Source organism: Hydractinia symbiolongicarpus, chromosome 6 (genome assembly GCF_029227915.1).
Source record: "Hydractinia symbiolongicarpus strain clone_291-10 chromosome 6, HSymV2.1, whole genome shotgun sequence".
Classification (NCBI taxonomy): domain Eukaryota; kingdom Metazoa; phylum Cnidaria; class Hydrozoa; order Anthoathecata; family Hydractiniidae; genus Hydractinia; species Hydractinia symbiolongicarpus.
Window position 1 is genome coordinate 14,659,740 of NC_079880.1, and position 26,576 is coordinate 14,686,315.

Consider the following 26,576-nt stretch of genomic DNA (forward strand, 5'->3'; position numbering starts at 1 on the left):
GGAAAACTTGATTTTTTTCATCACACAGATGAATTTTCTTGAATGGTTTTCAACAGTTCCCGTTTTTCCGGACTGAAACATACAGCCCGGCGAACATCTTCTTCTGCGTGCAAAGTGAAATCAAAATACTTTCTCTTGTTCTTCGAGGTTCTGATGGGTGGTAGCCCAGTGATGTAACCATTCTAAGTCGTTGCATGTCCATCGACTTACTGCTTTGAGAGTTGAAAAGCATATACTGAAGAGAGATATGCAAGAGCATTGTATTCCCCTGGTATTTCCAAACTTTTCGTGACCCTGGTAAAATGGTGCCTGAATACATTTCATAATTACATAAGGACCTGAATTTAACTCTATGTCGCCAGAAGCAAACAGTAGAATTTTTAAGAAAAGTATGACAAAGATATTAAAGAGAAGACATGTTCGCGGCAACAGTGACATATGAATGCCAAGCAGAACTTCAAATAACAGACAGTAGAATATATAAAACGTTTAATAATCAATTTACTTTACACACTACACACGATCCTGGCAGCAATGCTGTGAAAGTCAGGAAATTCAAGGTGTCTCGAGATTTGTGCACAGCTTTTAAAAAACGTCTCTGAATAATCAGCCAATCGTGGGTCAAAGAATGAGAAAATTTGCTATCGTGCGACGGTACTTAAAAAATGTCTTTTACAACCGAACCAACTGCGTGTATGACCCGCATAGTAATAGGTACAGAATACTGAAAAGATCAGGAAAGTTGTTAAAACTAAGCGGACATAGAATATTGCACGCCGCTCATTTTAGAAACTGTATGTTCCACAGTTAACAATCGATTATTTTCTGGAACAATGAAATTTACTGACCTGACACGCGACAGAATTTAAAGTAACAACATGTATAGGTTTGCAACTGATCGCATCACAGAGCATTTCAATACAGACAATAAAGTTAGATCTCCTTTTTTTATTTCTACATCTATGCTCTTAAGTGTTTCATACATTCCCCTCTCACTCTTGCAGCTTATAATCTTTAGATTCCCACAAACTTTATTAAGGCCTCAGCTGCAGTAATTCTTGATCAACTTGGTGCGGCAGAAAATAAGAAATTTCTGTTTGTACCTGACTGTTTTTAAGAAATATGCTCGGTTTATTTTAAAGAAACGCATACAACGTTTTTTAATGGGGAATTGAATGACCTTAAAACAACAATAACCAAGGAGAGAATAATGACGTGAAAAAACCCCACCCAAATGTGGCAAAAGAAATCATAAAATGTTCTTGAGAAGATTTTCCAGCATAAAATGCAGTTGTATTATTCGATTAACACATAACACACATGGGACAGTGTTTTAAAAAGATTACCAATCCCTTGCTGAATGTGATAAAAAGAAAAAAAGTAACACTAATAAAGAATAAAACTCAATGCCATTTCAATGTATCTAAAGAGAATCCTATATCACATTTTGTGTTTATAGTGATTGAAAACATCTTCCAAGATGAATCATTAAACGCCGGTTTTACCCTGTTTCTAATCTGAAACATTACAGGTAATAATGTTGTATAAATTAAAATCAAACGTTTTTTGTTAAGCCGCAAATATGCAGTAAATAAATTAGTTTTAAAATGGGAATCACAATAGCTCATAAAAAAGGCGCCAAACGCTGCTCTATATATGGTCATTACGACTTTTTACCTCGTTACAAAAATATATAATCGATATTAACGGCTTGTACAAAAAACACCTTACTTATTACTTTAAAAATCGCCGTCATGTGTAAAAAAAACCTTAAAAAAGGCCGGCGATTCAAAAGTAGCTACACATACAGAGCAGTGCACTCTCGAATCTTTGATAGTGCTCAATGACCGTTGAGTTATGTATAAGTGGTATACTGTACATCCGTGCGATCGTTACTGTGTCTGCCATCTTACGTATTATGTCCACTTTGCATATTATGATTTATGTTGCGTTTGTTCTTGTCGCATGTTAGTTTACGAGAATATGGCGGAAAAAGTAACGAAGGTCTTTTTACTGCTATATATATTTATTCTACATTCACAATACGAATTAAGATACAGCAGTATACAGAGTACGCTGACATTGACAGTGGTAAATAATGAAGAAAAATAAGTAAATTAAGCTCTTCTGTCTTAAACCATTGTTAACACGGCATATAATTTCGAAACGTCTTGAACAAAATTTTTTGCTGTAGAAATCCGGGTTGTACAAAGAAACAATAAAATTAATGAAATTTAATTTTAAAAAAAACATTATTTATTATTTTTATTATAAGCACACAAAGAAAAGAAAAAACAGTATCTACGGACCAGATAAAGTTGGCTCGCCCACCAGGATGGTTCGGTTAGGCAAGGTGAAAAAACATCACACAACTGTGTTAAGATTTTACGAAACGACCTAAAGTAAATTTCAAATACATTATTTTTTAAGCTTAATATAACAATAAAATTTAAAATTTTTTCATTTGTCTGTTTTTTTTTCTCCGTATTTATTTATTTTCTCTACGCATTCATCATTATTTTAATAAACAACAAAAAATAAAAGTTTTAGCTGTAAATTAAAGTACTTTAATTATGCGCAAAAAAATCAGCCTGCTTAACCGGAATGGCATGCTGTGCGGAGATCCCGCTTTTATTAAAGATTTTCAATGTCTACCTTCATGATGTAATCATGTGATGATTTCTTATAAATAAACATTATATGCACTATAAAATATTTATATCAAAGCTCCCTCGTTGTTTCTTTTAAAAACGGTACGGAAAAGAAAGAAACAATAGTTCCATGCAATGTTAATCCGAAGCAACACACCGTGTAAAGAACCTCCGTAAACTATTAAATTCCCACTGTTATAGTGGAAGTTGATTTCGATAAATTTTGTGGTAGCTACAATCATGGACGAAATATATTAAAATAAATTTTTAATTTTAAAGTTCTCAAGTGAATCCATAGGCTATATCTGTGTTAATTTAACGCTCTTTGAAGTTAGGATCTAAAAAGTTAAATTCGTAGTCTTTAAATGCACTGATTGATGCTGATGCATAACAATTTTTCTCGATGTTGGGATCCGTATAGAACAAGTCACTAACAAAGTTTAAACGCTGTCCACCTTGCCCACCTATGCAAAAAAAGTGGCAACTGCTTTTGTTTCAATATTTGGTCGACGATAGTGATCGCAGAGCACATTAGGTAACGCAAAATCAACTGCTCTTGTTTATTTTTTTAACCATCATTGCAGTTTTTGCGGGTATATTTGAGTAAAGCAAATTGTCATTCCCTTTATCCCATTTATGGGTTTGCATGCCATTCAAATAAACTTTATAGCACCCGGTATACCACCAACCACCAGAATAACGTTCAGCACAATCATTATCCGACGGCGCATCGTAAGTTAAAAACTTTATATTTATATGGTCGGACAAAACACAGTTTCTTTGAGTGGAATTTACACACTCTCCAAATAGAAGTTTATACCGTTGGCCTTCATTTTCGATTTTAAAGTCGGGGTATAAATCATAAACCGTTTCATTAGAGGTGGTAACCATTTCAAAATATAACCAATAGTCACGGTCAACAGTCAGTTGGTTCAACGTTTCAAGGCCGAGCCATATTCTCCGTTTAGGTCACCAAATCCTTCTTTGTAATCAACCCAAGGCTTGTTAAAATCAACGCTACAGTCAAATCTGTTTTGAAACTTGATCCAACCACCGCCCTGGGTTAACATATCACAAAGAACATGTGTCATTTTCAAATTGACTTTGATTTCGTATACACCACTCTCGTTGAATCCTGCTTGATACCAATCATCACAGCCTCGTTTCACCGAGTAGGCACAGCTGCACTCATTTTCACCACTCCCGTTGGCACAATATTGACAAAACGAACTTCATAGTAACTTGAATTCTCATGTGCTACAAGTGACATGTTGCCATGATTTGTAAGGTCGAACAGTTCGCATATTACCTTATCTTTATCTTGGATAGCGTTGAAAGAGACGCAGTAATTTTATAAAGACAACGATCCATGCACTGGCATGCATTTTCAACAACAACAGTATCAACAGCAGTAGCATTTCTCCCCAATTGTCCTCCAATTAATTCTACAATTATATCATCTTTTCCACGAAAGCAAGGCGTAGTTGTCACAAGAGATGTGGTTAGATAACATAATAAAATTAAACCACGCATTTTACGGCTACTTCTAAAAGTTAAATTGTAATTCTAATAATGTCAGTTATAAAAAAAGATTTAATTTTCGTTTCATCAACATATAAAAATTTCTCCTCAAAGAAGTCATAAATTCTTTTTTTAAAATAGGTTTGATTTCGAAATAATTCTAGCTTATTATTATTTTTTTTCTTGAAATTGTTGAAAACTTTAAACATAAAGATAGGGCGTGAACTAAATTTTAAAACATAATATAACAGACAATGCTACTTTCCATTAACGTTTCCAATTTCGCGAGATAAGCTACTGCAACAATTTTCTTGAAATCTGTTTTAAACAATAGAAAATAGAATGAAAAATTCATTTTACAACTAGGAGGTGCAAAATGAAATTGTCCGCAATTTTATTGATAAACAAACACATTTTGAAAAAAACCATATTTGTTTCGTCAATTACACAAATTAAAATTCTAAGCAACCTTTAAGCATTTAAAGCTATGTAAGACAATAGACCATTTGGAAGTTAAAATTCCAATATTTGTGAATCATGAGCTTTGTGATATTATTCTTAAGTACGATATTAACAACGAAGATTTATGGATTCAGAGTGACAATGTGCCGACTCAAAGAATGTTTTGGAGATGATCCTCAACGGTATACTGACATTTCATGTAGTGATGGTTTAGGATACAATCGACAAGATCAGAACATTATTGACTTTCTTGAAATTCAATAATTTGCTTTGCTTCTCAGTGGTAGCCCTAGTAACCGCTTTATTTTGTTAAAGTACTTGGAAAAAAGACAGCTCAACACCAACACCAACGCCAACACTTTTAACAACTCCTTGAATCACTTTAATTTGAATTTTAACGGAGGCTCTTTGTGTAGTGACTTTTAAGTAAATAGAAAATTTGAGCTTTAAATAGTCTATTTTCATATATATCTTTTACGCTTAAGAGTTGCTTAGAATTTTAAAATCCAAATGGTCTATTGTCATATCTAGCTTTGGAGGCTTAAGAGTTGCTTAGAATTTGGACCTCCAAATAGTCTATTTTCATATATTCTTTTACGGTCAGGAGATGCTCAGAATCTCAACCTCCAAATGATCTATTTTCACGTATAGCTTTGAATGCTTAAAAGTTGCTTAGAATTTTAACTTCCAAATGGTCTATTGTCTTACATAGCTTTAAATGCTTAAAGGTTGCTTAGAATTTTAACTTCCAAATGGTCTATTGTCTTACATAGCTTTAAATGCTTAAAGGTTGCTTAGAATTTTAACCTCCAAATGGGCCATTGTCATATATCGCTTTGAACTCTTAAAATTTGCTTGGAATTTTAAACTCCAAATGGTCTATTGTCTTACATAGCTTTGAAGGCTTGAAAGTTGCGTTACTTCGTTATCCTGCATTGATAAAATAATGCAATAAATGGAAGAAAATATTTCAACTTTCTCAAAATTGCATCATAGTTTAGATCGAGGTTTGTTTTCTCGTTCTTTAGCCATTTCCACTTTGAAAAGGAAATCGAATGACACTTTAATGAGGCCCATCATGATAAAGGCTCGATAGATAGCGTAGAAGGACTATAAAGAACAGTCTCCCGAAAAGTTATATCAGGCCGTCCTGCAGTAAGAAAAATGCTGCAAGAAAATTTGTACTGAGAATCATTTCTATGTATTTTCCAATTATTGACATGCTGGAAGAACCGAAGCATGTACCAAAAATTGCGATCGTGTTTTATGTGATCATGAAGAGTTATGGATGCGAGATGACAATAAATGCGCTTTTTGCGAAATCGATTATGATGTATGCATTATTTTTATGGTTAATATAAAAAGAAGGAGAAGGGTCAAAAATCTATTAAATTACTATCTCGCTCGCGAGGATAGTATTGCTTTCCAACTCCTAGCTATCTAACTATGTCCGAAATGGGTGATTTCTAAGTCATCAACGAGCTGTTTTTACGCAAATTTAGAAAAACATACTACGGGGGATTCAACCCCCCCCTCGACCTCTGAAAACCCACGACCTCTGGGTTGACGTTATGATACCTCAGCCAACGTGAGATTGAACGTTGAGTAAAAACGTTTAGTTTGAAAGCTTTTATATTAATCATTTGTACAACTGGTGCAACGGCAGTCGAATTATGCCGCTGAACGCATAATGATTTATTGATGTGAAATAAAGTTATTGGATTTTTTTTAACCGTTGCTTTTTTGTGCCAATCTTGTGAAACGTTGATGAAAATAATGTATACTCTGTATGTGCTTCCGACGAACTCTTAAAAGGAGACATAAGCATAGAGCTCTAAAGCGGTTCAAGAAAATGTACATCTATATAATTATATGCTTTATGTTTCGACGAATATTTTCGACCTTACATAGATTAATTGGTGCCCTAATGTTTTTAGATGATGACATCAGCTCTTCCGTTCGGAAACTCTTACTATTTAGTGAGGATGAGGTACCCTCATAAATAGATTTCTGCCATAGTTCCATTTAGATCGGCACTATATCTGTGCCATATAAGTGGCAAATTTAACACCAGTTTAGATATTATTTCAAATTCATTGTTTTTTTAAGAAAGCGTATATCCGCTGTGAAGATATTTTTCAGTCAGCTTTATGAACATAAGTATTTCACGCGGAAATTATTCTACGTCGTTTGGTACATTCTTTTACAAAATATATTCAACGCAGAACCTTGGTAGGACATTCATGGAAGTTTTTGCTCCACAAACAGTAATATTCATTAAATTGATATGCAAAAAAGTAGTTTGATTTTTCAATATTATGTTATATCTAACTGATTTCTTTGCTGCTTTTTTATTTTGTAACAAAAAAAATCTTGAAAAAAAAAGGCGTCATCTTCTTTATTATCACGCCAGTAAGTTGTTGTTGCAAATATGAATTTAATTTGACATATCGATGATAAGCTGTTTAACTTATCGTACAGTTGATCACACATTTTTTGTTTTGTTTTTAATTCGAATGAACATTGCTACACCACAAGCAATATAAAAAGGACAAAAAGGATGCGTTTTAATATAAACTGCATGTAATCCCAGATGTTGGGACTTGTGCAACTATGGGTAGTACTTCTCTCTGCTGCAGAAATTGTTTCCATTGCGTTTTACATCTCTGTTTGATTTTGCCAAGTTGCCTGTTAAACTAAAAATGGGAAGCTTATTAGAATAAAATTTAATGACCAGCAAACGTACAGCGTAATGCTTCAAATATCTGTCATACTCCACGCATAGATTTTACACTGTTTGATTGAAAATATTTTCATTTTCAAAAGGACAATTGGTGTTCCAATTTCTCATTTTTCGTACTTTAAAGATTTAAATTAATTTATTTAATTCGAGTCTACTAAAATGTTTTTAAAGATTTTCAATATAAAACCGGGGTACATTCTAAATTTTGCTTGACTTCTTTTAAGGTTTTGGCGTACGTAAATTAAGCCCACAAAATATTCTTGCTGAGAAAATCAAACAATAATTCAAATAAAAGTAGATTTTGTTTCTGGTGACAGTATCCCCAACATAACATTTGCTGGAATTGAATTGAAAAAGTTGAATTTATGGTAACTTGAATGTGTATTACTTTTGGTATTGTAGAAAATGTATGTATTTGTGTAGTAACTTGTATTTAGTGGATACGCCTGTACTTAATGTATACACTCGTATTCAATGTAAACAATTGTATTTGTAGGCAATGTTGGCGCTCGTTTATAATGCGAACAGTCGTATTTCGTAGATAATCGTATTCGTTGCAGTCACTCATATTTGTTGCAGCAACTCGTATTCGTTGCAGCAACTCGTATTCGTTGCAGACACTCGTATTAGTTGCAGACACTCGTATTCGTTGCAGACACTCGTATTCGTTGCAGCTACTAGTATGTAATAACTCGTATTTTTTTAGTGACTCAATTGTATTTAATGTATACACTTGTATTCAATGCAGACAATTGTATTTAGTACAGACACTTTGCCGTATAGAGACACGTATGCCGTAACTTGTATTAAATGAATCAACTGCATTTATTTTATATACTTGTATTCAATGTAGACTCTCGTTTTTTATGCAGACATTTCTTTGATGATGGAATACATGTTTTTAAACAAAAAACTACATTATCAATATTCATATCGTCAACCATAATTATATAAAAAGCTAGTGCAGCGCTGATCATATCTTTTTAACAGAACAACAAGCTGTAATACTAATTCTTGTCTTAAGACAGATGGTTGTTGCTATATAGAGGCTATACCGCCTAAAAATTGTGCATTTTAGTTTGAATCAAATGCCCCGTAAAGGAAGAGGCGTTTATTAAAAAGGACATTTAATAAAAATAATAATTAACTGTTGATATAAAGATGGGGATAAAAATAAGCACCCACGGTGATAAATAAGGGCCGATGATAATAGTAAGTACCGCGGTTGATAAATAAGGGCCAACGATATTAATACGTACCACAGTTGATTTAGGACTGGGGATAATAATAAGTGCTGAGGTTGATATAAGGACATACATCGCCTATACCCATGCTTCCCCTGATCGAACCTTTGGTAATTACCTACAATCTTGTGTACAGAAAAGTATAATTTAAAAAGAAGCGGCTAGTCACCGCAAAACCTTCACATTTTTATGCCCTAGTAAGAAATTGTTTTTAAATGCATTAACAGCATTTATTCCCATCGTACGGCCATATTTAAGTGCTGAAATATTAGGGCTAATAAATGACATCCCTGAAACTTCCTGGTCTTTTTTAATTTTTCTGAAAACTTCATGGCCTTTTGAGGCAGAGATGACATGATTTCTAATATTATACCAAGCATAATTCTCACTTTGTCTTTCTGGGTTTTTTTTTCAATGTCAATAACTTTCTCGGGTGTTATGTATGCCACTAGATTATATTCAAATTCAGTTTTTGTTTGTGTATGTCATGTATACTGTATACGCTTGATTCTCTCTCTTAGAAAGTCAATTTCTGGGTTTGGTACAGCAGTAATTAAAATACTATCAGAGATAATTTATTTCAATGCATCTGCTAGTTTAAAGAAAGTGATTTCTCGCCACAATGTTGAAGAGGATCTAAGTTTATTTTAGATGTCGATACTAAAGGGCGCTTCTCTTTCCTCTGTCTGAAAAGTTATCTCGGCAAAGATTCAGGTCATTAATTTTAGTAGAAGTTACTTGCTTTCTGTTAGCCGTGCTTGTATAAATTGTATTTGTAAGTCCAATTTTGACAGTAGCTTTAATGCGATATGCAGCAGCCGCAACATGATTACATGTCTGGCTCATTTCAGCCATGCATGTACAATGGCACGACATTATCTTACCACTTTTTTCCAATCGCTTTCTAATTTCTGCGTGTACTTTGAAAATGCAAAAATTACTTCCTGTTAGATCATGATAGGCGAGAGTTTGAAGCCATGCAGATTTAAAATAGCCATATGCCTTTGAGTTTTTGTAGTCATTCAAATCTGAACTACCTAGTTCTGATGGATAAAACATAAGATAACTAAAGATGTTAGGATGCAACACTATGGGCCAAAACTTTATTCCTTTCTTGCTCATCCATCCAATCGTGAGGTATTTTGAAGGATCTGGAAGTGTTCTATCATTTATTTTCGGCTTCTTCTGATACTCCTTTTTAAAATTACTTTTTACTTCTTGAGCAGTTTTTACAGGCTGAACGAAGTTCTCAGCTGCTGAAAACACTCGAGCAATTAGTTCTTTCTTTCTTTTACTTATCCTTAAATTTCTTCCTCTCAAGAAATTCTTCAATTCTCCAACAGACGTTATCCATGTTTGTTTTAATGTTTTAAAATGTTAGTAAATAATTTGATATCTAAGGAGTCATAAGTCTACTGAATCTTAGCGGTACCACCATATACCGAGACTAAGTAATCGCATTATGTTAAATAGGTGTATCCACCTCCTGTGTTTTGATAAGCCCTAAAGAATTACTTTATCAGGCAATGATTTATTTATTTTTAGAATGATTGTTATATCTTTCAACAAACCAACTTTGCGAGCATCAAAAGTGATTTTCCCAGTTTTATGGGGAACACGAGGAAAGTCTAACAGGCTTGTACCATCATCAAATACCTAATAAAAACAAAGCGTTGATCAACTGAAAAATAGATTGGTGTTTTCTGTAAATTTCTTATAAAAGTGATGTACATACATAGTCAGCACGACTTAATTTATCTGCTGGGTCGCTTAAGACCTGCCCCACTATTGAATTATCACCCTGAAATAAAATATACAAACAAATTAATTAAAAACAACTTTTGCAACTTTTTTTTTCTTGAATATCTGAAATAATTCTCATGAATATATTCTACTTTTGGTAAATTTTTTTTTTTAATCAAGTAAATTAAAAATAACGTATTAACAAGCTCTTGTAGCAATACATTCATTTTCCTGTATTCCTCCAAGATTGATTTTGAAAGTTTAGTCTAAAAATGTGTAATAGGTCTTTTAATGCTCTAAACCTTGCATCCTTTCTTTAAGAGCTGAGATTAAGTGCAGCTAGTTGTGAAGTTGTTTGGGATTAAAGTTCTAATTCCAGAAGTATCTGTAATTATATTTTTCTGGGCACGATGCAGTGAAGTAAACATCAGGTTTGTGTTGGAATCTGCTGTAACTATCATCATTCCATCCCAAATTATACAAGAAGCCCAGGGGCTTGAAGATTTCCGCCATTAGCCTAAAAGATTTTAAAATTTGAAGTTGATCTTGAAAACGGAGAATTATTGTGTAAAGAAATCATTGAGTATTCTCAATTATTATTGTAAAGGGCACTTGTACAATATCACTGAAATATAACTTATAATATCAATATAATTTCTTAAAATATGTTTAAAATAGAGTTATATTTTCTTATAATTTCTTATAATATAGCTATAATATGTATAATTTCAACACCTGACATGTGCGTCATAACCTCATAATTTGCTGCATGGCAATAATATTTGAATAAAAACAAACGAGTTTGATTTTAATAATATTGTTGGTGATCTGGTTTCTAATGCCGTTTTTGTGTGACAATAGATCTATTATCTGCTAGCGTTGTTGTGGCAACGATGTTAGGAAATTAAATGAAATTATAACGATATGTTAACAAATTATAAATATATTGTAGAAAAATTATAACTGTATTATAGAATATATTTAATGATATTATACAACTGTATTATAAGTAGATATACAATAGGTAAACATAGGTTATTGAGATTTATTAACCCGAGGTGATTTATATTCAACGACGCGCAGCGGAGTTGAATATAATATCACCGAGGGTTAATAAATCCAATAACCTATGTTTACCTATTGTATATATGTTTTATTATATACCCAAAAGAGAGAAGCGATTCATTTTTGTTTCGATTTCTTTGTTTTGATGTTTTTGTAAAAAGAATTTTCTCGACAAAAAAGTTCCCGCCATTTCACGTGTTTGGAAATCGACCAATCAGAAAACGGACCACTAAGAAACAACCAATCACAGTTAATTACGATAAAAATTAATGAGGCGGAAAGGATAAAATCAAAACATGCGTTTACGAATGTTTTGTCAAAACTATTGTTACGTCACAAGCATTGAATAATACAGGTGGAATACGATTATTTATTCAATGGCTGTTTTTGCTTACGGGTATATAATAATAGATTATATTTAATGATATTATACAAGTGTATAATATAATATACAAGTGGCCTTATCTAACCTGCAATGTTAAAATACAACTCAATAAATAAAAAATAAATTTATGAATAATTAATTAGTTCTGCTGAATATAGCTTTAGTCTACGTGCTTGAAAAATTGTACAGAAAGAAATGACGTAACATCAAAGATAGCGCATTATAAGACGATCTTCATTATGCTAAACTGCACAAGCTTTAACATGCGATAGATATAATCTTTAAAATAAAGTTGTTTATTGGATAATAAAACAATAATCTGTTGCCCTGTTAGGATTCTTATTGGCTTAGCCTCGTTCTCAGAAAAAAATCTTTAGCCTGGATAAGTTTCGGGCGTCCAGCTTAGCTATCTATCTCTCTATCTCCTCGAGCGATTTTAAAGATTCCGCCTTCGCTGCCGGAAATCAAAAAACGTCAGCTACAATATATTCAAACTTCTCAAGCCATTCTTTCTTAACTGCCGCATCCGAACTTTGTTAATAAAACAAACCAATTCAGCAGGACGTATTTTTGTCGATGCCGCAAACTTATATCCAAAGATGTGCAACGGTTGAGTTAATATGATCTGTCGCTCCTTATTTGTTAAATTCTCCTAGATATAGAATCCCGCACCTTTACCGCATTCACCTGTTTTTCGATTATTTTATTCAAGGGTTTAACCAGGTGTAATCAAATTTAACTAAAACGTGGGCTGTATTATTCATCAGGCCGAATTTTATGTCTGCCTTATATGACGAAAATTTGGATAAGTGATGAAAACCAGGGTTAGCGAAGGTCGATAAGTTATGTTCTTTTACACTTCTTTGTGTTACTTGCTGTTATTATTTTCTTGAGTAAACGTAATGACGATTAGAAGACAGCGTTACTTTTTCGCCTTTTGATACACTGTTTCATTAACGAGCGGGTTAATAGCCTACATGGCGCTAATTAAAGAAAATCTCGTATTTCATGTTTTTTTTTATCTTGGTATTTTCCAGGATTATGTCAAAGTCAGACACTTAAAACGCGACAAGAAGACTCTTGATTTATATATTATATAAATATTTATTTTTCGCTGTAGCAACATCCCTAAACAATACTTAACACAAGTAGTGCCAGATTTGTCTGCAATTTGCGTAGCTTAAAAATAAATTCTTAAATAGAAGTGAAACTGACAGATAGTAAACAGTGAAGCAGTTTTGTTTACTTGTAGCGACGTTAAAATAATACTTTTTCTTTCATTGATTATCGAAGTTTTAGAAGGTTGCCCTCTAGTCGCCAACAGTACGTGACCTTATAAAGAGACAATATAAAGTTTTCATCAAAGAAGTAAAAAGCTTTCAGAAAATGTGTTTGAAATTTTGCTTCGTTTTTCTGATATTCAGATGTTTGTCAACTACCTGTGCGTAATATTCTCGTTTCTTCCGATTTTGTTTACTAACATCCGGCTAACGTCACGAAGGTTGTAATTGGGGTGAAAAAGATGTACTTCAAGTTGTATGTTTTTAAAATATGGCGTTAAACAAGATTTGTGTAACCTGCAAGTTTTAGCTTTTTTATGAAAAACTACAAATTAATTATTACTGTATTAGTTTCTCTATTTCTTATTATCTTTTATAAATTCAGGGATTACTTTCTCTTTATAGTATACTCAGGAGAGGTTGTTTCCACAAACGTACCTACTACAGCAAAAGGTAAGCCATACTGTCATAACTGTTTCGGACACGGAATAAAAACAAAACCTGATCCACGCTGCAAATTTGGATGCCAACGAATGGTCACTAATGCGAAATTCGCAACGTATCCAACCAAAGTTTACCTTTTGTACGACGAAGTCAATTACCAGCATAGTGCAAAACAAGAAAAGAAAGTCGGGAAAATGACGAAAAAGGTTACTCATCACAGTTACGCCCTTATATTTTCTATTAGTTTGTTTACTGTACTCATTGTTTTTATTATCGCTATTGCAGTGGTTTTGTTTAATCGCAAACGAAATGAAGAAAAGTTTGTCCATGCTGTCTACAGAAATCCTATCGCCATTATAGACAAAGCATAGGAAGACTCATTAGGGCCATGTTACATCTGTAACCTGACACTTTTGGTTTAAATGTAAGATGATTACAGATGTTGTATACATAGTAAACATTTGCAAGGAGTGATTATCAGATTATGTGTACCGTAATATTTCTATATATAGCTGTGTTATATTTACGGCAAGTAAACCGCTTTAGGAAATATAAAAGAGGTATGCATAGATTTATGAAACCACATATTAAATATTCATATTACATATTCTATTTTTCAAAAGTTATTTCTGTTGAAAAAGTGCTCAATACCAACAAAGATGAAGTAGAGAGATGTTAAAATTCAATATTGAATTTTATTATATATTCTATAAAAAAGATAAGCGTTTAATCTTTGATTTTGGTAGCCCGGGAGCAAACATTTAAAATTTGTCGTAAAAATAGTTAATACTTATTTTTTTAAATTTGTTATCCAAAGAACATAAACAATATGGTTTCAACTTTGTTTTAATGTTAACAATTATGTGTCTTGGAGATCGTAATTCGGTAATTTTTCACGACCTATGGCTGGTTAAAATGTATTTTTGCACAATTGTTTCACATTTTTTAGGCCTACTTTTAAAAAGTACATTAACACTTTTAACTAAAACAATTTTCTGCTTATCTTATCAATCTTTTATTTATTTTTGTTCTGTGCAAAATATTACGGCCATCATCTTACTCTGCAATTCGTGTAGTACTCAGTGCACAGGTAGTGTAAACATTTTCAAAGTGTTTAAAATATATTTGCGCCTCTGTTCAGGAAACGCACTAGTGTAGGACATAATGCACTGAACTAGCAGGTTACAACGTTATTGACACAGAAAAGTAACCGCAGTGTGACAACAATAAAGCCTCTCTTTATGAATACGATAGTTGTGTGCCAACTTTTGGCTTCTTTATTTAGATGTCTTGACGTCATAGACTATTAAAAATGAAGTAAAAATAAACTTATGAAATATGAAACACTTTGTAAATATCTCTGTATAATAAAAACAAGTAAGTAAGGAGTTGTTAAAGGCGTGTAGACATGGATACCTTTCGGTCACGCAAAATTTGAGCAAGTTAATAATTAGCGGGGTTGGATTTGACCCGGGTTGGAAACATTTTTGTGCCAGATTTCACAACATTTCATGACTGACCGGCGTAATTCAAGTTTTTTTTGTATTTGTTAAGGATCGGATACACTTGTATAATATCACTGAAATATACCTTATAATATCAATATAATTTCTTTTGTTTAAAATAATGTTATGATTTCTTATAATTTCTTATAATATAGCTATAATATGTATAATTTTAACACCCGGCATGTGCGTCATAAACTCATAATTTGCTGCATGGCTGTAATATTTGAATAAAATTCCCTAAATACATAAGGCGCATAGCGCCGCAATGGAATTCTAATTTTATGAATAATTCGACCTTAACTCGTGAAACAGACTCCATCCCAATCCGATAAGACTTCCAGACAATATGCGCATTCTCCCGGACAATAAACAGAAATACTAATTTTGTAGCATTAAATTGTATTTGCCTAATAAAATGTAAATACGACGACTTCTTCTAACGTTGGTACCGTGACGAACCTGGAAGAGGTAAAAATAAATACATTCAAAGAGCAGTTAATGAGATATAGGTTGCGAGGAGGGTGGGCAATATTAGATCGTGCTCTGATTTTATTCATAAAATACGCGCCTTACGTGATTAAAGAGTTTTATTTCATATAATCCTTGCCAATCTAACACTGGAATCACTCGACCTCAACTTCCTAAACAGAGTCCACCCCAATCCTCTAACCCTCTGTTCAAAGTGGATATCAAAATCAGTTTTGCTTGTATATAGAATCCTGAAAAGTAGCCTCCTTAGTTAGATATCAAAATCAGTTTTGCTTGTATATAGAATCCTGAAAAGTAGCCTCCTTAGTTACTAAGGCTTTATTATAAAACTTTTGCCAAGTGGCTTAAGTAGTACATCTAGCGATGCACCATTAAGATTGGCGTTAGTACTAGTAGCAGCCCTAGCAGAATGGGTCTTGAAAACCTCTGTGTTTATGCCGCATTTGTGTAAAAATCGTTTTATCCAACCTGATATGGTAGATACAACTGGCTTATGAAGCTTCACAGTCCCCAAGAAAGTTGATTAGCCTCATCGGTTACTGTAATGTAGTGACATCAATATAAGAGTTTAAAGTTATCACCACACAAAGGTCCGAATTTAACAGGTATGCTTCAAATATAACTTGTGGTGGAGCCCTGCCTCTACGCCAGTTCTTGTGCAATTTGTGAAAGTAAAATACATATTTTGTGTCAGTTCGACCCATACCCAAGGTTTAAATGTTGGATTACAGACAACCTTGAGAGAGCAGTTAATGGCAACAACATTACTAACTTATTAGTCAAGTCTACTAAACTTAAATCCTCATTTTTTCCCATTGATTTAATATAATCTGTTACAACTTGTATATCCCAAACGAAATTATTACGAAGTTTTAGGGGTCTCTCATTAAATATGCCATGTAGTCGCTCACAAACATAGATGTGTTGCCCTACTGGCCTTGCATCAACTTTCTAATAATAAGCGGCAGTTGGCAATTTCTTTTTGTTTTGATCTTCGTTTGGCGCGATCTTAAACCTCTTCTTTTTTGGTTCCTTATATTTTCTGCTTATCTTATCAATCTTTTATTTATTTTTGTTCTGTGCAAAATATTACGGCCATCATCTTACTCTGCAATTCGTGTAGTACTCAGTGCACAGGTAGTGTAAACATTTTCAAAGTGTTTAAAATATATTTGCGCCTCTGTTCAGGAAACGCACTAGTGTAGGACATAATGCACTGAACTAGCAGGTTACAACGTTATTGACACAGAAAAGTAACCGCAGTGTGACAACAATAAAGCCTCTCTTTATGAATACGATAGTTGTGTGCCAACTTTTGGCTTCTTTATTTAGATGTCTTGACGTCATAGACTATTAAAAATGAAGTAAAAATAAACTTATGAAATATGAAACACTTTGTAAATATCTCTGTATAATAAAAACAAGTAAGTAAGGAGTTGTTAAAGGCGTGTAGACATGGATACCTTTCGGTCACGCAAAATTTGAGCAAGTTAATAATTAGCGGGGTTGGATTTGACCCGGGTTGGAAACATTTTTGTGCCAGATTTCACAACATTTCATGACTGACCGGCGTAATTCAAGTTTTTTTTGTATTTGTTAAGGATCGGATACACTTGTATAATATCACTGAAATATACCTTATAATATCAATATAATTTCTTTTGTTTAAAATAATGTTATGATTTCTTATAATTTCTTATAATATAGCTATAATATGTATAATTTTAACACCCGGCATGTGCGTCATAAACTCATAATTTGCTGCATGGCTGTAATATTTGAATAAAATTCCCTAAATACATAAGGCGCATAGCGCCGCAATGGAATTCTAATTTTATGAATAATTCGACCTTAACTCGTGAAACAGACTCCATCCCAATCCGATAAGACTTCCAGACAATATGCGCATTCTCCCGGACAATAAACAGAAATACTAATTTTGTAGCATTAAATTGTATTTGCCTAATAAAATGTAAATACGACGACTTCTTCTAACGTTGGTACCGTGACGAACCTGGAAGAGGTAAAAATAAATACATTCAAAGAGCAGTTAATGAGATATAGGTTGCGAGGAGGGTGGGCAATATTAGATCGTGCTCTGATTTTATTCATAAAATACGCGCCTTACGTGATTAAAGAGTTTTATTTCATATAATCCTTGCCAATCTAACACTGGAATCACTCGACCTCAACTTCCTAAACAGAGTCCACCCCAATCCTCTAACCCTCTGTTCAAAGTGGATATCAAAATCAGTTTTGCTTGTATATAGAATCCTGAAAAGTAGCCTCCTTAGTTAGATATCAAAATCAGTTTTGCTTGTATATAGAATCCTGAAAAGTAGCCTCCTTAGTTACTAAGGCTTTATTATAAAACTTTTGCCAAGTGGCTTAAGTAGTACATCTAGCGATGCACCATTAAGATTGGCGTTAGTACTAGTAGCAGCCCTAGCAGAATGGGTCTTGAAAACCTCTGTGTTTATGCCGCATTTGTGTAAAAATCGTTTTATCCAACCTGATATGGTAGATACAACTGGCTTATGAAGCTTCACAGTCCCCAAGAAAGTTGATTAGCCTCATCGGTTACTGTAATGTAGTGACATCAATATAAGAGTTTAAAGTTATCACCACACAAAGGTCCGAATTTAACAGGTATGCTTCAAATATAACTTGTGGTGGAGCCCTGCCTCTACGCCAGTTCTTGTGCAATTTGTGAAAGTAAAATACATATTTTGTGTCAGTTCGACCCATACCCAAGGTTTAAATGTTGGATTACAGACAACCTTGAGAGAGCAGTTAATGGCAACAACATTACTAACTTATTAGTCAAGTCTACTAAACTTAAATCCTCATTTTTTCCCATTGATTTAATATAATCTGTTACAACTTGTATATCCCAAACGAAATTATTACGAAGTTTTAGGGGTCTCTCATTAAATATGCCATGTAGTCGCTCACAAACATAGATGTGTTGCCCTACTGGCCTTGCATCAACTTTCTAATAATAAGCGGCAGTTGGCAATTTCTTTTTGTTTTGATCTTCGTTTGGCGCGATCTTAAACCTCTTCTTTTTTGGTTCCTTATATTTGCCACTTTCTTCGTCTGAAATCTTGGAGTCAGAGGAAAAAGAAGTAGAGGAAGGAGATGGTGATCGTTTTCTCTTTCTTTTGGAGGTTTTTGTCTTTTTTCCCTTCGATTCCTCGACGTTTTGCACAAGGATATCTTCAGGCTTTTCGCCTACATTTTCAGGTTCAACTTCATCCTCCGGTTCTTCTTCTGGGAGAGATGTATGTGTAAGAGAAATACTGAACCTTTTTCTCGTTGCTTCGTTCGAACTTGTTCCTTCGTTGGACATGATTTTGTAGATGATGCTTAAGATAGCGAAGATCAACAATAAAGATGAAATACAATGCTGCTCACAAAAATGTTTGTGTTCAAACACTTTGTCCAACAATCCCGTTAATTACTACATGTCTAAGCACTCAAGGACACCGACCCGCGTTATTTGGTTTAGGAGTCAGCGTTAATTAATGGCCGTGTTCATTCCTGACATTCCTTATATGTTGTGTAAAAGAGTGATTTTTAAAAGATTTGAAAAATTTTAGAATTAGACCGTAAAATATCGTCAAAAATTTCATCCCTTAAACTAACCAAATCTAAGCTATGGCACAAAAAAAATCATAAAACCATGTCTCTTAAACGAAACTGCCCACTAGGTAAAGACAACAAGATGTCTCATTGGTCCACTAACTTTGAAGGCAACATTTATCCAGCGAAATAACGTCATTATGTTGCTTTCATTACTGTTCTAGACATGTGTAAATATCCTGTACCATGTTTATATGATAATACTCTATACATGAAATTTCTTTTTTCTATTTGGTGAAAGTCTACTGAAAATTTATTGCTTAAAAAATTTATTCTAAATATGCAAAAAAGCCTTTTGTTAGCAAGGTTGGAAAACTTTTAATTTGATGACGTCATGTAAGGCATGAGCTTTGTGTTACAGGGTAGTATGCCTTTATTAGAATTAACTTTGCGTACCGTTGAAGGACATTTTATGGAAGAAATTTAAAAGTCCAGTGCTATTCGCTTGGTATGTCGCCATCTTTGTATGTTTATTTCTTGATTATTTTTGATTTTGTTAATCCTGAAAAAAGGAGATGCAACTGTCTTTCTAGCATCCACTCTAGCGGAATAACAGACTGCTATATCATATTTTTCATTCTTGAAATACGTTCTGGTGGTCAAGAGTTCGTGTTAACCCTATTCATGCCGGCCTTTTTGGGGCCGCTTAAAACCGGGAATGTGCACATAGGACTGTGATTTTCATGAATACGAAAATAAAATAAATGATAAAAAATGCTAGTGCGACAAGAGAATTCGCACCGATGGAAATTTATCTTTCCCTACTTGATCAATCACGTTTTTAGTCAGTCTTAATAATTTCTCATACTACGCTTTTCTCTACAAGAAAGTTTAAATTACTCAAATGTGATAGAATTTTTTGTACGTGTATATTATCAGTGGCGTCATTATGCATATGTTTAAATATTCACTCTATTCCACTTTTAAACATGCTTAGAATACAAGTTAAAATAAGTTTTTCAATTGTTTTATTCTTTCTGTAACTTGATCCCAAAGATTTGATGAAACGGTTCTCAGACATGCCTTGTTATGTGCATTCCATGCTGGCTGTGCCATAAGGATAGCTCGAGTAACTCCCTCATTTTGCGTGCAAGCAAGGTATGTCCATGGCCCTCCTTTAAGAACTTTATCTGTTTTAGTGTTGTAAATACGCGACTGAAAATAAACCGCTTTTTTTAAAACACCACAGCCTTTATGATAAGGGCTAAACTCGGGTATATTTTGAATATACATGTTTTTTGGATCTTTAGGCCAATACATCTGGTGTTTCCAGAACGCTATCAAAAACTCACGCCGCACTTCGATTTTAATCACGCGGCAGGTGTATTGCTTCGCAGACGGTACAGCTGTTTTGAGATGCCTCTCGAAAATGCGAGCTTTTATCGCCACATCTCTGTCGATACTAGCTTGACGTGTTGTGTTTGATATACTCTTCAACATATTCGAAACAGAAAGAAAGGTAACAACGTAGATATCGTAGTATTTTAAATACAGAGCATTCTCCTTATCAGTCTGTCCCCGAAACTTCGGTTCGTATCCTGACAAGTCCTCTTGCAAGTTTTGAAGGCAGGATCGTTTAAATCGGACATCGACTTTGGACATGCATGTATGTAATCTTGAAACCATTGATTGGTGCCATATATTTAACTGCTTTGTTTTATAAGTGTCAAACTTTTCACCGACATATTTCTCAACATCTGTTTTTATTCCATCCCATACGTTTGTATCGCCTGTAGTGAAGAGCCTGTCCACGAAATATATAGCCGGTCCAGAACCAGGGACAAAGTTTGGAAACATCACCTTAACAACATGACATAAAAGATTCGGTAGTTGCGATAAATCAGAAGGACATAATGTTGCTTTCACACTGTAACATAATATTGTCAGAGTGATGGCACAGAAGACCCATCTGATTGTCGCCATTTTAAGATATGATCTTGTGCAATTATCAATAAAATTATTACTATCTTTTTCATAACACGGCAGGGTTTTTCTGAAATATTGTAGACAGGGAGATCCGCGATTGATAACCTACGTATAGCTTCTTGTGTCCACTTATAATTTATTGTAATATATAATAAATACTCCTAAGCCCCCCTGATGCGTATTTAAACATCGAGACAACCGATGATATTTTACGCAGCTGTGCAAAATCACCCACGTAAGTGTAGCCTTCAACGTATTATTCCGTAGAATACACTTTGTAAATGTATCGTTCATTGTGTGTTTTACATATTTTCACCTACCCTCTGATTAATACTTTCGGGTTTTCGATATCACGTCTATATAAGCGACCTGTGATAACAATGTTTTTTTATTTTTATGCTTGACTGTAAAGAGCGTAAACAGTGCTATCTTTTTAAAAAATGAAGGCGTTAACTCTTTTTACAATTTTACAGGAAATTAAAATATTCTTAGATAATTCGCTTATCGTTAGCTCTTCGTCCAGGAAAACGAATAATATAAATAACAAAAAATATAAACGCTGTAATAATTGAAATCTAGTTAAACTAAATAGTTACGTTAAAATACTTGGAACTTGTTATACTAATTTTAGGACCTTTTTTATGCATTCCTGAAAAATTAAGAGGTCATCCTGGGTAAATAATTTCAATAATAATAATTTCAATAATAATCTCTTTAATAATAGCCGTATTTTGTCTGTGTGTCCGCGAAAGCCGCGTCCCGTAACGGTAACACGAAATTTTTAAAATGCGCACCAATACCAAATGCGATATATTTTTGTCCACTTTGTTGCGACGGGTAAATTTAAAGGACGGGCGAACGCGACGGGCGACCCCGTGGATATTTCCCCGGGTTACGACTAGTAATAATAATAAGTATCGATGTAATTAGCCATTGTAATTTTTAATCTTCGCATGCCCGTACGTCACGTAACTTTGTGAGTGTTTGAAACTTGTCTAATATTCACTTAAAGGCAAAATCGATACTAATATGGATCAATTAGTGTAAAAGATCTTACTTTGCTTCGTGAAGTCACAAAAGTCATTCTAAAAATTCTTTATAAACACTAGTGCAAACACATACATCTTTAAACGATTCTTGATTCATGACGAGTGCATTCCTCCTGCGTGTTTATCAAGTTGTGTTTAATCAACCTTGATCTGTTTATACAGCTGATATTTCTCTTCTTTCTTTCGAAGCTATATGCAGAGACTATTTTACATACGTTAAGTGCAAAACATTTCGGACAAAGAAAATAATAACGTCCGATTTATTTGTAGTCCAGAATGACCTAAAATCACCTCAAATGAAAATATCTTAAAATTTAATGTTATGATATAGTTCACAAGTAAATGCAATATTTTTCCTATTTATGCGGCGGTGGTACTCGATAATAAAAGTAAAACGCAAATAGATCAAGTCAAAGAAAAATAGGATAGAAAAAGAAATATTAAATTATCTTATCGCTTGTCATATCTTATAGTGATGCAAACACACCTGACCAACGCGCAAAGTGGAAGAGATCAAACATTGTTGATGGTACGCGAAAAGTATTGGTTTAAAAAAGAAAAAAAATTCGTCCGGAAAAGCTTTAAAATTAAGCTCCACATGCCAATCATAAGTGACCTACAAAAGAGAGAGATTTACGATTGATTCCCCAGCAATTACACCAACTGAGTTGACATTCTCGAACTGGTTTATGTGGAACACAGAGTAGCAGATCAACAGAAGGTACGCGTAAACGGAGTATTATTTACCTGTCTAACAACTACAGCTGTAAATTTAGAATTAGCCGGAGATCGATCGACTGACGGCTTTATCCTCGCGGGAACCAGATTTTAAACCAGGAGAGGCACTTCATGCGTTATTTGAAACGATAAGAGAACAAATTTTCTTGGTGAACAAGAAAATATCTAAAGAACTAAGAAACATTGGTCCAATAAAAAATTCTAGTGAGTTGTTGGAATATGCAATAATATGAGATTTAATCCACCCTTAAGCCAATGGATGGGTGGAGCTTAGGAATCAGTTGTCAAAGTGACAAAAAGAGCATTTAAAGCGATCATAAAGAAGAGGACAATCAAAGAAGTCCTCGTTACAGTGCCAGCGGAAGTGGAATCCATTATAAACTCCAAACCAACAACATCATTAAGCGACAATATCGAAGATTTTGAAGTAATTACACCAAATCACCTTCTGTTAGACAGTTCATCAACGAATTCTAGTTTTTTTATCAAGACAATGCAAAGGATTTAAACAGCAGAAAAATAGAGAAGAGACGGAAACGCAACGCATTAGAACTACGGCACGACATATAAAGATATCGCACAAATGAAATTCTCACAGGGGTGGGAGTGTTGTGATTGTCAACCTCGCAAGGGAAAACTCTTTCGCATTTGTTTATAGGTAGTTGTATATAGTTTATGACCAAAATATTGGATGTGGTTAAGAGCTAAGATAGCAAAATTTACTCATAGTAGAATATGGCAATAAACAACATTTGTTTAGATATGGTAAGTGTTATTTTGTTATTTATTTGCGTTGTTTCTCAGTTTATTAACTTTTGTTTGTAGCTTTGAATATATATTTTGTTTATCGTCTTGTGTCAGTTTTTTTCATCACCTGCTTTCCAAATAAAACACATTAATTTTAAAAAACTTTTATATGCTCTGACTTCAAAAATATTAAACTAAAAACTAAAATTAACAACACTAAAATATTGTGTGCTACTTCAATACGCCTCTTCCGAAACTTATTGCGCAATAATTTGTTTTGCATGTAAACGAGGCTAGACATGGCAAAATGTTAACAAAACATTACTGCGCACACGTGTAGCACAAATTAAGATGTTTTTTTCTTAAACAAACATGAATAATCAAATTAACATAACCACCTGCTTTAGATCCTTATAAGGCATATAAGGCATCGGTCTGTATACATGTGAAAAGAGCAATTGAACGTGTAAAAAAATTTCGCATTATCAGGGATGAAATTTCTACACGGTTCAATAAATCAGATTTGAAAAGTATGTTGTATGCTGTGTAACTTAATGTCACCCTTATTACAAAAAGATGCAACAACATCCTACAAAGGGGATAAAAAAGTATCAGCACTGGCTATTATCATGTACTAGTCGATAAGACCCGTGGAAAAATCCACTTAGGCAGGATAACAGAGAAAAACAACCGTCATTTAAATTTTGATGACGTCAGCAGAGACATGTCAGAACACAAAATGTTTTTTTTCAGAAATGTGTATGCCTGTTGCCTTCATCGTATAGATCTTGAAACGCTGAGCAAGAAAATGTATAGGATCATGTACTTTTGACAAACGGTTGCAGAGATATTAGGGTTTAAAGGTTTTTTAATGACGTCAACAACCCGTCCATTCCGAAACGGATTCGGGGACCCAGGTTTGGGAAAATTACCCAAATTGGTCCTAGGTGGTCCCTAGTTACCCACGCGGTGAAAAATCATTGACGTCACCACCTCGTTTCCAAGTTATTTGGCCTCAAAGTTTTAGGTGCACTGTAATGGCTTCATTAATTTAATATAGGATATTGACGTTAAAGTAGTGTTATTTTCGTCGCGTCGTAACGCCAGAAAATTTAACATATTAGACATGCATTTTTCGGCAACATCAAAGGAAAATGGAGACATCCACTTTGCCTGTCACAGACAGACGGACACACTCTCCGTATTATTATAAGAGACTAGTCGATAAATCCCGTGGAGTAATCCACTTAGGCAGAAGGACAATGGAAAAATAGGTTGTTTTAGTTTTTTTGCTGACGGCAGCAGTGCAAATACAAAATAAATATATTTTTTTAGAAATTTGTATACCTGTTGCCTTCATCGTATAGATCTTGAAATGCTGATCAAGAAAATGTATATGATCATGTATCTTTGACAAACGGTTGCAGAGATATCAAGGTTTAAAGGTTTTTTGATGACATCATCAAACCGTCCATTCCGAAACGGATTCGGGGACCCAGGTCTGGAAAACTTACCCAAATTGGTCCCAGGTTGTCCCTAGTTACCCACGCGGTGAAAAAACATTGACGTCACCACCTCGTTTCCAAGTTATTTGGCCTCAAAGTTTTAAGTGCATTGTAATGGCTTCACTAATCTTAATTAACTTTCCTTTGACGTCAATGCTATTTTATCGGTAAAGTTTGGTAAATTACAGAACAATTTTATAGGCGATGTTTTATAGAATTTGTTAAAGAAAATTTTGAAGAATGTAATCCACTTTGCAAAAGTGACAGACAGACACACGGAACTGGCGTATTATTATATTGATCACTAGTCGATAAGGCCCGTGGAAAAATCCACTTAGGCAGGATAACAGAGAAAAACAACCGTCATTTAAATTTTGATGACGTCAGCAGAGACATGTCAGAACACAAAATGTTTTTTTTCAGAAATGTGTATGCCTGTTGCCTTCATCGTATAGATCTTGAAACGCTGAGCAAGAAAATGTATAGGATCGCGTATTTTTGACAAACGGTTGCAGAGATATTAGGATTTGAAGGTTTTTCGATGACGTCATCAACCCGTCCATTCCGAAACGGATTCAGGGACCCAGGTTTGGGAAAATTACCCAAATTGGTCCTAGTTGGTCCCTAGTTACCCACGCGGTGAAAAATCATTGACGTCACCACCTCGTTTCCAAGTTATTTGGCCTCAAAGTTTTAGGTGCACTGTAATGGCTTCATTAATTTAATATAGGATATTGACGTTAAAGTAGTGTTAATTTCGTCGCGTCGTAACGTCAGAAAATTTAACATATTAGACATGCATTTTTCGGCAACATCAAAGGAAAATGAAGACATCAACTTTGCCTGTCACAGACAGACGGACACACTCTCCGTATTATTATAAGAGATGTGTGGTTTTTTTGACCTTGATTTTTAGCCTTCTGCTACCGTATGTTGTCAAACATTTTATTATATTATAATTTTCATAATTTTAATATAAGTTTCACTATAAAGTTTCAGTTTTAGTTCATTTTTTATTTTATTTTATTTCTATGATTTTGGCCAACATGCGGGTCTTGTAAAATTGATTTACTTTCTTGACAAGATCTGAAAATTATTTTTCATCAAATGAAGTACGAATAATTATTAATCCAGTAAAAGTATAAACAACAAAGTCACTAAATGTTGCACCAGACAAACCCATTGCCATTTGTATTTTCGTATAATAACCATAAGGGCGGTTTCTTTATAATTTTAGTTTACCAATTTTTTGTATCATAGAAGTTATCGTCAAGAAGTTGACTGCTAGCTAGAAGTTTACTGTTCCTTTTCTACCTGGGGCACTTAATTTCCAGAAGACCGACATATGGTGCTTTTTTCGACTTGTCACTTATCATCTGGACTAGCAGCATACCAAATCAAATTCGGTTAAACTACAACATCAGTTTTACG

General features: G+C 33.9%; 2 protein-coding genes across 2 annotated transcripts; one reads left to right on the forward strand and one right to left on the reverse strand.

The window, feature by feature from the left end:
- Positions 1-2,685: 2,685 nt before the first annotated feature.
- Positions 2,686-4,153, reverse strand: LOC130647977 (ficolin-1-A-like). The gene is given in 2 exon segments (XM_057453992.1): positions 2,686-3,607; positions 3,610-4,153. Coding segments are annotated over 2 exon segments (543 nt in total). The 5' UTR covers positions 3,743-4,153; the 3' UTR covers positions 2,686-3,197.
- Positions 4,154-13,055: 8,902 nt separating this feature from the next.
- LOC130647907 (uncharacterized) lies at positions 13,056-14,384 on the forward strand. The gene is made up of 2 exons (XM_057453906.1): positions 13,056-13,255; positions 13,500-14,384. Exons 1-2 carry the CDS (start codon positions 13,201-13,203, stop codon positions 13,907-13,909), a joined length of 465 nt encoding a protein of 154 aa, XP_057309889.1. The 5' UTR covers positions 13,056-13,200; the 3' UTR covers positions 13,910-14,384.
- Positions 14,385-26,576: the final 12,192 nt, after the last annotated feature.

Bases quoted from the DNA above. Each gene is read 5' to 3' on its own strand.
- LOC130647907 (XM_057453906.1), top strand. From the start codon at position 13,201: ATGTGTTTGAAATTTTGCTTCGTTTTTCTGATATTCAGATGTTTGTCA. The intron at 13,256-13,499 runs GTGCGTAATATT...TTCTCTTTATAG, and splicing joins CAGATGTTTGTCAACTACCT to TATACTCAGGAGAGGTTGTT.